The sequence below is a fragment of the Macaca nemestrina genome, chromosome 9 (assembly GCF_043159975.1).
Source record: "Macaca nemestrina isolate mMacNem1 chromosome 9, mMacNem.hap1, whole genome shotgun sequence".
NCBI classification, from domain to species: Eukaryota; Metazoa; Chordata; class Mammalia; order Primates; family Cercopithecidae; genus Macaca; species Macaca nemestrina.
Window position 1 is genome coordinate 37,756,644 of NC_092133.1, and position 12,249 is coordinate 37,768,892.

At 40.0% G+C, this 12,249-nt stretch overlaps 1 protein-coding gene and 1 long non-coding RNA gene across 4 annotated transcripts in view; one reads left to right on the forward strand and one right to left on the reverse strand.

The window, feature by feature from the left end:
• LOC105478471 (uncharacterized) overlaps positions 1 to 12,249 on the forward strand; it is a 79,734-nt gene that overhangs the window by 43,819 nt on the left and 23,666 nt on the right. The gene's annotated exons all lie outside the window — the stretch shown is intronic.
• Positions 9,896 to 12,249, reverse strand: part of LOC105478478 (protein CC2D2B) — a 264,293-nt gene continuing 261,939 nt past the window's right edge. Inside the window, 1 exon segment of the mRNA XM_071069392.1 lies at positions 9,896 to 11,871. Coding sequence (XP_070925493.1) covers positions 11,683 to 11,871 — 189 coding nt within the window. The 3' untranslated portion in view covers positions 9,896 to 11,682.

Genomic DNA, 12,249 nt, shown 5'->3' on the forward strand with positions numbered 1-12,249 from the left:
TCCTCGGTGCCCGCGGAGCAAAGTTCCGACGCCTCCGTTTGGCGTTTAAAAGTCTTCACAGCATGGATTCGGTTTGCCTTACTTCACGTTGCACCAGCCCCTTCCATCCCAGGGGCTGCTCCGTGGATCATCAGGCCCTCTAAATGTGCTTTAGCTGTTTCTGCAGCCCCTGAAGCGTTTTTTTTTTTTTCCTATGAAATTCTCTCTTTTTAAGTTCCACCTCAAACTCCGCCTTTCTTCTAGAAATCTAATTAATCTCTTCCCCCTCCTTATTTTCGTTGCTGTAGGGATTCCCAAGAGCTTTGAATGAAGCGATTTAAGATTACTTCTAGTAACCTTGCTTGTCAAACCCATGGTGGATGTAATTAACCATCTGTGCTCGTAAATCAGGAAACTGCACAACTGTGAGAACACTCCAACGTCAATTGAGGTGATATGGGGGCTGAAATGTGATTAGAAGAAACCTAATCAATTCTATTTTAACCTCTGGTGGATTATCACAAAAGAGGTGGATGGTAACCCTAGGACAGTGAGACTGCCCACTTTTCTGAGACTGTAGATCAATCTCTTAATAGTAAAGCGTAAATATTTTAAAAACTTCACCCCTTTTACTTTGAATCCTTTGTCCAAAAAGATACATGATGATAAAGAACTACTACAAAGTGATAAATACATGTTACGTGATTCTGGGTGGCATCTTCATCCATTTGAAGATTATCAGCAGACATACATATGAGCCGTACCCTATCCATAGACGATGCTTATACCCAGGAGAGCAGGCCCGCAGGAACCAAAGGCAAGAAAAGGGAAACTCAGGAGCTGAAGGTGGCAGATCCCAGCCTAACCTGACATAGTCCAGGGAGAAGGCTGTCCTGGCCTGTCTCTCAGTTGCAGGGGTCCTCTAGAGTGAAGGTAGACACATCAGGCTAAAAGTTTCATGCTGTTTTTAGTGGCATTTAAATAATATCTACCTCCTTGGGTTCCATTTCATGACTATTAAACAACTTTATAATAATTTGGTTTCTAAATGACTTAACCGTCCAGGGCCTATTTAAGAATACTTTCAGAAAAATGGGGCACAGACTATAATCGTTAGTATAAGAAGTAGACTGTGTATGGTTTCTACTTTGAAAATATTGTTCACTGGGATATATTTGTTCAGAAATCATTATTATTTTCTGGACTTGCCTTGTAATGAGAAGACTTCAATGTCCATTTCCTTTTATGGATTAATGTTCATTTTACACATATGTTTTGCCCTAGTGTGTCTTAGATTGTAAATCCTTAAAATGCAAAGTTCAGGCTTATTATGATTTCTTTAATTCCTTTAGAGCAAGGTGGACACAATAAGGTATTTACTTAACTCCTAAATAAAGTCTCTGCTCTCATAGAGTTTTTATTCCACTAGGAAGAGAGAGAGAATGAACAACAACAAAAAAACATATCACATGGTGACAAGTGATGTGAAGAAAAACAGAAAAAAAGGCTAGAAAGTGACCATGGGTGACCTGAGTGTGGTGGCTCACGCCTGTAATCCCATCACTTTGGAAGGCTGAGGCCAGATTACCTAAGGTCAGGAGTTCGAGACCAACCTGGCCAATATGGTGAAACCCCATCTCTACTAAAAATACAAATATTAGCCGAGTGTGGTGGTGGGCACCTATAATCCCAGCTACTCAGGAGGCTGAGGCAGAAGAATCGCTTGAGCCCAGGAGGCAGAGGTTGCAGTGAGCTGAGATCGCACCACTGTACTCCAGCCTGGGTGACAGCGCCAGACTCTGTCTCAAAAAAAAAAAAAAAAAAGAAAGTGACCATGGGTGGACTTTGTTTCATGATAAGGTAAGGCATGCAAAGGCCTGAGGGAAGTGAGGGAGTAGGCACATATCAGACTGAGGGAATGGTACATGCAAAGGCCTGAGAGAAGTGAGGGAGTAGGCACATATCAGGCTGAGGGAACGGTACACGCAAAGACTGTAAAGGGGAAGTGAGGCAGTAGGCACATATCAGGCTGAGGGAACAGTACATGCAAAGACTCTAAAGTGAAGGCGTGTTTGGAGTGAAAATAGAGGCCACTGTATGTCTGGAGTGAAGAGATAGGAAAGATGTTCTAAGTCAAGGAAGCACTGATTACCAACGGTATGAAAGAATGGAAGTAAAAAGGCAGAACATCTATATAAAGGGCAGAATAGGGAAACTGCAGAGTCTATTGTGACTGCAGCGTAAGGCACAGGTAGATTTGACAAGAGATGAGGTGGGACTAGATTCTCTGGAAAGCTTCTGTAACTCAAGGAACTTTAGACAGTGGAAAAGCACTGATTTTTAATTGTTTAAGTTTTTTAAATGAATGCATGAAAAAGGTAGATTTCAAGCCATAGAATACTGTATACAGTGACTAGCAAGTCTCTTTCCCTCCCCGATCCCAGTTTTTTCCAGAGGCGACACCATTACTCTTTTGTAGCCTTCCAGGGATATCCAGGTATTTATACCCATGCATATATATATATAAAACTCCCTTGCCTCATTTTGTGTACAAATGGTAGTGTGTCACATGCTCTGTTGTGTACCTAGATTTTGTCATGCAGAATATTCCGGCGAACTTTCCATAACAGGACATCCAGGATTCCTTTTAATGGCAGCATCATATTCTACTGGATGCAAAGGCCTGGGAGCCAAAATCCCTGGGCTCTGGTTCTCGTTTCTTGATTTGTTGCTATTTGTAGTATTCAACTTGTTGCAACTACTATTCATATCTACCATCTCTCAGCTGGACTTGTACAGTAGTCTCTTCACTGGTTTTATTGCAACTACTCCTGTTCTTGAAAATATTCATCACCTAGTAGTTGGAGTGGTCATAAAAAGATAAATCACATCTGAGCTTGATAGTTAAGAGTTCCTAGATCACATTTCCAAACTGTTTTAGCATGTTGAAGAATGTTAAGGATAGTTTTTAAGTCTGCTTTATAAAAAATTTGTTTCAGGTATTTGTAATCTACAGATATTTGTAATCTGTAATTTACGAAAAATATTCCAAATCTTAAAATGCTATATAAGATTCTATTTCTGCATAAGATGGATGCGATGATTAATTTTATGTGTCAACTTGATTGGGCCAAGATTGGGTGCCAGATATTTGGTCAAATACTATTCTGGATGTGTCTGCGAGGGTGTTTTTGGATGTGATTAACATTTGAATCATAGAGTAAGTAAAGTGGATTGCCCTCCCTAATGTGAGTGGTCCTCAGCCAATCAGTTTAAGGCCTGAAAAGAATAAAAAGGTTGACCCTTTGTTGAGGAAGAGAGAATTCCTGCTGCCCAACTTATTTGAGCTGGGATATAGGTCTTTCCTGGCCTTCAGACTCAAACTGAAACATCAGCTCTTCTTGCATCTTGAGCCTATGGGTTTTCAGACTGGAACTACCTGTCAACTCTCCTGGTCTCCAGCTCCTGACAGCAGATCTTGGGACTCCTCAGCCTTTATGATCATGTAAGATATAGATATATAACTATAGATATAGATATAATTCCTTAGTTTATATGTCTATATCTCTCTGTGTATATGCATATACACATATACACACATATATATGCAGATAGATAGGTAAATACACACATATGCACATGCACATTCTGTAGGTTCTGTTTCTCTGGAGAATGCTAAGACAATGGATTAAGCCAGCTTCATCCTGTCTCTCCCACTGAATGTAACTATAAAATCTGGACAGACTGCATGAGCAACTATTTGAAGACAATGTAAAGTAAATAGTAGCAGGCAACTGGGGAAGAATACCTTAATTTGAAATATCACCAAACTGGTGGTGAGTTACCCCTTCTTCCTCCACGATCCCCCAGCCTGGATTCAGGAAGCCTGAAATCTAGAAATGGGCACCTGGGCACAGAAAGAGAGAGCCCTAGGAGAATCCCTTTTGTTATGAGGAACAGCAAAGGAGTCTCCCAATGCTCAGAGTGAGGCAATTCCCATTTGTTAATTCGTTCTTTGTTTCTTTCTGTCTTTCTGTCTTTCTCTCTTTTTCTCTTTCTCTCTCTCTCTCTTTCTCTCTCTCTCTTTCTTTCCTCTCTCTCCTGCTGTAGCCCCCAGGCAATCTTCAGCAGATTGGTGGTAGCCACAACAGTGGTCATAGGGGCCCACAGGTGCCTAGAACTTAGGAAAGGAAAGCCTCTTATCTGATCAGAACAGCTGTGGTTGTTTGTTTTCCTTTGTCTTCCCACTGCCTTACTCTGGATAGAGGTACAATAATGGGAAGTGTGGGCAAAGAGGTGTAACTAAAAACCACAACTTTATGGCTGGAGAACTGAAAAAGGGAGGCCCAGGAAACTGAAAAGTACTGGGGAGACTGTGGAGAGGGAGGAGCAGCTTTGGAAAATGATCCCACAAAGTGCTTATGAACAACTGGGCTTACCTCTGAGTTGTGCATGCATAGATACACTCTGAAAAGACTAAAAACTCTGAGAACTGCTCAGAGCACTGGCTGGCCACTAAGCAGCACACACATGTGACAGATCTGAGTAGCACTGAAAGACTTTGAAAATGGACCTGACATCAAAACCACAACCCACAGAAGGCTAGCCAGAACTTGCAGCCTAAAGTCAACCAGATTGATTCCTGGGTACAACAAAAAACATCAATACTCTCCAAAAGATTTAAGTAAGACACAAATCTCCTAACATATAGCATATTCAAATTGCCCTGGACACAACCCAAATTACTCAGCCTACGAAGAACAAAAACAAATCTCAATTCTCATGGGAGAGACAATCAACAGACACCAACACTAAGATGACAGAGAATTATTTGACAAGACTTTAAAATAGCTATTATAGTAATGCTCCAAGAAGAGAAAACTTCCTTGAAATGAATGGAAAGATAGGAAGTTTCAGCAAATAAATAGAATACATAAAGAATAATGAAATGGAAAATTTATAACTAAAAAGATAGAAAAAACCACAAAACTTAAAAACACTCACTGGATGGGCTCATTAGGAGAATGGAGATGTCAGAGTAGTCGGTGAACTTCAAGGTAGATCAATAGAAATAGTACAATCTGAAAAAAAAAAGATGGAAGCAAATGAACAGAGACTTGGAGACCTGTGTGATAGTACCCAGTGGTCTAATGCTTATGTCATTGGAGTCTCCGAAGGAAAGGAGAAAGAATATGGTACAGAAATATTTGGGAGAATAATGCCTGAAAATTCCTCTAATTTGAGAAAAGACAAAAACACATTCAGAAACTCAGGTGATTGATGCTAACAAGGATAAGCTCAAAGAAATCTATACCCACATACATGATAAAACTGCTGAAAACTAGGCTGGGTGCAGTTGCTCACACCTGTAATCCCAGCACTTTAGGAGGCCAAGGCAGGTGGATCACTTGAGGCCAGGAGTTTGAGACCAGCCTGGACAGCATGGTGAAACCCCATCTCTACTAAAAATACAAAAAGTAGCTGGGCATGGTGAGGCTCACCTGTTATCCCAGCTACTTGGGAGGCTGAGGCAGGAGAATTGCTGGAACCTAGGAGGTGGAAGTTGCACTGAGCCGAGATTAAGCCATTGCACTCCATCCTGGGTGACAGAGCAAGACTCTGTCTCAAAAACAAAAACACACACACAAAAACCAGCTAAAAACTAGAGAAAAAGAAAAATTGTAAACAACCAGAGAGAAACAAAACATTATAGGGGAAAAATGAAAAATTCAACGTATGATGGATCTCTCACCAGAAACCAAGAGGACCAGAGAGAAGTAGAACAAAATTTTTTAAATGCTGAGGTGCCACAAAAAAGAAGGAAATCATGTCCTCTGCAGCAACATGGTTGCAGCTGGAGACCATTATCCTAAGTGAATTAATGCAGGAACAGAAAATCAAATATCACATATTCTCGCAAGTGGGAGCAAAACATTGGGTACTCATGGACATAAAGATGGCAACAATAGACACTGGGTACTACTACAGCAGGGAGGGAGAGAAGCGGGAAAGACTGAAAACCTGTTGGTTACTATCCTCATTACCTGAGTGATGGGCTCATTCATATCTCAAACCTCAGCATCATTCAATATATCCATGTAACAAACCTATACAAATACCCCCTTAATCTAAAATAAAGGTTGAGCTTTTTTTTTAGGTCCTGAGAGAAAAGAACTGTCAGGCCCAGAATTCTATATCCTGCAAAAATATCATTCAGAAATGAAATTAAAGACATTCGCAGATGAAAGAAAACAAAGATTTGTTGTCAGTAAACCTGCTCTAAAAGAATTGCGAAAGGACATTTTTTAAACAGAAGGGAAATAATACCAGAAGGAAACTTGGCACATCAGGAATGAAGGAAGAACAACAGAGTGATAAATGTCTGGGTAAACATTCTTTTCCACTGAGTTCTTTTTTTTTTTTTTTTTTTTTTTTTTTGAGACGGAGTCTCGCTGTGTCTCCCAGGCTGGAGTGCAGTGGCGTGATCTCGGCTCACTGCAAGCTCCGCCTCCCGGGTTCACGCCATTCTCCTGCCTCAGCCTCCCGAGTAGCTGGGACTACAGGCGCCCGCCACCACGCCCGGCTAGTTTTTTGTATTTTTTAGTAGAGACGGGGTTTCACCATGTTAGCCAGGATAGTCTCGATCTCCTGACCTCGTGATCCACCCGCCTCGGCCTCCCAAAGTGCTGGGATTACAGGCTTGAGCCACCGTGCCCGGCCTCCACTGAGTTCTTTAAAATACATTTGATGGTTAAAAGCAAACACATGAACATTGTCTTCTAGTGTTTTCAGCATATACTTCAACAGATAAAATATATTAGACAATTATACCATAAAAGCAGAAGAACAAAAGAATATGTGGTAAGATTTCTACATTCCACTTAAAAGTGGTAAAAAGTAGATTCTGTGTAGGCTGTGAAAAGTTAAATGTGTATTAGGATAATCCCTAGAAAAACTTAAAAATATATATACAAAAACACATAATCAAAAATATAATATATACATTAAAATGAAATACTAAGAAATGTTCAAATAACCTGAGAAAGCAGGAAAGAGGAAAACAGTGGAATTGAAACAGCAAATGAAATGCAAATAATGAAATGATAGATCTAAGTCCAAACATACCAATAATTACATTAAGTGTAAACACACCAATTAAAAAAGAGATTATTAGAGGGTATAAAAAGTACCATAGTCTGGGTGCGGTGGCTCACGCCTGTAATCCCAGCACTTTGGGAGGCCGAGGTGGATGGATCATGATGTCGGGAGATTGAGAGCATCCTGGCCAACATGGTGAAACCCCATCTCTACTAAAAATACAAACAATTAGCTGGGCATGGTGGTGCACACCAGTAATCCCAGGTACTCAGGAGGCTGAGGCAGGAGAATCGCTTGAACCCAGGAGTCGGAGGTTGCAGTGAGCTGAAATCGCGCCACTGCACTCCAGCCTGGCAACAGAGCGAGACTCCATCTCAAAAAACAAACAAACAAACAAAAAACCATAACTCAGGTATATGCTGTCTACAAGAAACTCATTTCAAATGTTATATAGGTATGTTAAAAATAAAAAATGAAAATATATATAACACATAAACCCTAATCAAAACAAAGATGGAGTAGCTACATTAACATCAGACAAAACAGACTTCAGAGCAAAGAAAATTACTAAGACTAAAGAGGGATATTGTGTAATGATAAAAGTTAATTCATTAAGGAGACATAAATCCTAAATGTGTGTCTATCTAACAATAGAACTTAAAATACATGAAACAAAAACTAACAAAACTGAAAGAAGAAATAAACTCCCTGGCCAACATGGCGAAACCTCATCTCTACTAAAAGTACAAAAATCAGCCAGGCATTGTGGCAGACGCCTGTAATCCCAGCCACTTAGGAGGCTGAGGCAGGAGAATTGCTTAAACCTGGGAGGTGGAGATTGCAGTGAGTTGAGATTGTGCCACTGAACTCCAGCCTGAGCGGCAGAGTGAGACTCCTTCTCAAAAAAAAAAAGAAATGGAGAAACTCAGAATTACAGTTGGCAACTTCACACTCCTCTTTCAGTAATAGAACTCATAGACACAAAAGTAGCAAGGATATAGGAAAAATAAACATGTCAACCAAGTGGACCAAAAGAAATTCCCAACAGTAGGGGAATGGTTGAAAAAGCTATAATAAATAACATTTACAACCAAGGTTTCTACATACTACACAACTCTAGGGGTCCATGCACATAAACTTTTGAGTCATGTGGTGCATAACCTCCTTAAGTGTATGCAGTGGTCCTGCCCACACTGTAGAATGTTATGCATCCTTTAGGAAACATGAATAGTTCACTTGGAGGGGTTGTATTATTTTTAAAGGGAAAAAACAATATACAGAAAAACATACATCGTGTCATTTCATTTTTCTAAGACAGATGCATATATGTGCATATGTGTGTGTGTTGGCATATGAATGTTTGAGAATGTTGGTGAAGTGAAAATATACATACAACATGGTTGCTAAGAAGGTAGAAGAAGTGAACAATGTGGGTGGGGGAGAGAAGAGCAGTGGACAGGGACCCAAGCGAAAACCAGGAAAGAAAAATAAAACCTGCATTTCAAAAAACATGACATTTATGCACTTAAATAAAATAATGAGTATCTGTAAAAAATAGTTTTAAAAGTAATTTCAAATATAAAAGAGAAAAATATTATTTCAGTTGCTTAAAACTTTTCAATGATTTCCTATTGCACTGTAAATAAAATCCAAACTCTTTACCAAGACCTACGTGATCTGGTCCTATCTACCTCTCCAGACTTATGTGCTACTACTCTCCCCTCCCCAGGTGTCTCTTTCTGGACTGAAGGACTTCACAGTCACAGTTCCCTCTACCTCAAATGCGTTTTGCCACTGGTCTTTGCATGACTGGCTTCCTCTCATCTGTGGCAGACTCTGTGATTTGCCTACCCAACAGCCACCCTCTCCTTCTTCCTTACCAATAGGATACTGACTTTAGTTGGGAGAGCAGTATGTCCATTTAAAATTCTTGATCTCCCAGGCTCCCTTGTGACTAGGAGTGATACAGTTCTGGCCAAAGGGGTGTAAGTAGAAGTTACCGGCATGGCTTCTTGGTAAGCTTTCTTAAAAGAATGGAACCAGTTGGCATCCTCTGTCTTCCCCTTCCTTTTCTGCATTTTTAAGCCATGAAAATGGTTGTGAAGCTAAAACTGAGGTTCTCAAAGTGTGCTCCCCAGATCAGCCGTCTCAGCATCACCAGGGAACTTACATATGCAAATTATCAGACATCACCCTAGACCCACTGAATCAGAAACCCTGGGGGTGGGGCCCAGCAATCTGTTTCAACAAGCCCTTCAGGTGAGTTTTATACCTGCTGAAATTTGAAAGCCACTGGGCTACAAAATAGAAGTCTCTTTAGAGATGGCAAAGCAATTGGATGAAGTTAGTAGGCCTCTTGCACCAAACTTGGGCTGCCTCCTCTGGACTTGCAGATGTGTGAAAAATAATCCCTGTTTGGTTAAGCTACTGTGGTTAGGTTTCTGTTACATGCAACTGAATGCAATTCTAATGTTAAATCATTTAAAAAATATCAGCTTAAATGTTACCTCCTTAGGCCTTCCCTGACTGCTCTGCTTACACCCTTCATCCCCACCAAAGTCCTTCTCTATCATCCTATCCTATTTGTTTCCTTTAGACTACTCATCACACCCTGAACTCTTCTCACTTACTTGCTGTGGTTTGTTTCCCCTTTAAACATGTCAGCCTCACACCGGTAGAGTCTTTGTCTTTTCATCACTGTGCTCCAGCACATTATTAAATAGATAATACACAGTATCTGGCATGTAACGGGTGCCCTGTAGTTAGTTATGGAATGATATATAGAACTTTGCAATTATACATTCCACTTAAAATCATGTATTTTGAAACGTTTTAATGAAAAAAAGATTCATTACAGATAATTTCATGATTTTCAGGAAAAAATTTAATTGTAAAAGTAACACACATGTAAAAAGGATACAATATAGAAAGGTCCTCCATGCTTTCCTATGAACACTTGCTACCCTACTCTTAAGCAGCCTATCAATTCTAAAAACCATGAACAACTAATAAAATAGCTATGTAAATATTAAAAGCTGTACAGAAATGAGTTGTATGAATTCAGCCTGTCTTTGGCGTCCTCATCTTTCCATCAGCATCATTTTGTGCTAAATCAATCAAAGTGGGGGACTTGTTTAATAATAAAACTTCACATTAAATTTAAACAAAAACATTCAAATAAAAGTAAAAATTCTGATCAGTTTTCTTATGCATGCCACAAGATACATACAGTTAGGTTTTAACCTGGGAGAAAAAAACATTCCTTCACTCATGTCCCTATTTTGCCTCTTCTAGTAATCTCAAGCTTGGTCCAAGACTGACATCACCACAAATAAGTGAGGCTTTTCTGGCACCAGCCCATGCACATTTAGGAAACGGATATAGATTGGGTATTCCCTGCAGATAAATTTGGGGTCTCTGCTCTCTGCTTGTGCGAGTGAACCAAGAAACCTCAGTGGTTCTGCAATGGGAGAGGTGAATGTTCTCTTATCTTTACCTCATACAAAACTGCTCTGGTCAACCTTTGGAAATCCATATTCCTTGATTATTTCTTTTTGACAAGTTGTTTTGTCATATGTAAGGAAATTATATAAATACATTTCTTTTAATGAAGGACAAAACAATCAACTAGAAGAAAGTATAGTGCTTCCTACTTAGACCTGTCCAGTCTTTCTTGAGGGGCTCTTAGGATCTAGATAAGCCACTACTAAGAAAGCAAGGCAGCAAGAAGTGCCAGAGGCAGAGTTGGGGGCTGCTCACTAAGGAAAAAAGGAGTCCTGAGATTTGTCAAGACCATTTCCTCCCTCACAGAATTGGGAGAAATTAGATTAGAGTTTCCTGGGAGTTCCTTCCAAATACTTGGAGCTGTAAGAATTTCATGTCAGTAGCATCCCAAGTGCAAACTTTTGAGAAGTTTCTAGAAGCCAACATCAGCCCAACATGGTAGATTTTCTTTTTTTTTCTTTACCAGTGAAATAAGCATTTTATTCACGAGAAGCAATGACTTTAGTTTTCCACTTAAGCAGCTTCCATCTTGAATTGTATCAGACCCAGCATCAAACGTACCAGCCTTAGTTTAGTACTGAAAACATTCTATAAGGCTGGGCTCTCCCTCATAACAGTGCATCAGAATTATCTGGGGGGCTTGTTGAAAATAATGCAGGTTCTGTAGCTTCACTCCTGGAGGTGCTGATTCAGCCAGTCTTGAGTGGGATCTAGTAATCTGCATTTTCAACAAGGCTCTCCAGATGATTCAAATGGAGATGGTGTGAATTCTACAATTTGAAAAACATTGGCCTTAGGAGAAGAGGCCAAAATTGCTTCTTTCCCAGAATAAGACCTACTGCAGACAGTGACCCAAGACAGCCAGACTATCCAAAGGTCCTCCCTGGAGAGGCCTCTGGTGAGAAGTTCATCTAGACTCCTCCTCAAAGACTCACTCAGGGTTGCGAGTCTCCATAGTGGCCAACTCTGTAAGTGAATAAAAAATTGGGCCCAGCACTTAGCTGGACTTGAGAATAAACAGCAAAATCTCAAGGTACCAGAAAAGTTTTTGTTGGTATTAGAGGCCTATAGTACAATTTTTTACTTTGCTCTGCTTCCTTTTCATTGATGTGGAACTAAGGAAGCCAAATAGACCCACACAGATAATATGTTGTTTGGGTATGGGTGAATGTATACAGCTAAAGCGAACTCTGTCTGGGGAAATTCAGCAGAGTGGATTCCAGTTTGATAAACAGCATCAATAATTGACTGTACATCAGTGTATGGCATCTGGATGGGAAATCCTGTGACCTGGATCAAAGACAGAACAGCACATAAACCCACATTACAACTGGGTAATCTGGAATTACTGTATGCAAAAAGATCACAAAAACCTCAAAGAAATAGTACTCATAAAATACTATCATAGTTGTCTGTGGGTGCTAAATTATGTTCTAGGTACAGTTAAATGCTTCACATACATATTTAATTCTCAAACAACCCTATGAGGTAGGTATTATTATAATCCTTACTTTACAGATAGAGAGGAGCACAACCAGGTCTGAGTCCAAAGCCTGCACAGGTAACATTCCACAAACTTTCTAGACAGCAAACTGCTGGTGAGAAAATTACTTGATTCTACATATGGGGGATTTAAGTGAGAATTTCAGAACAATTTATTCAACATCG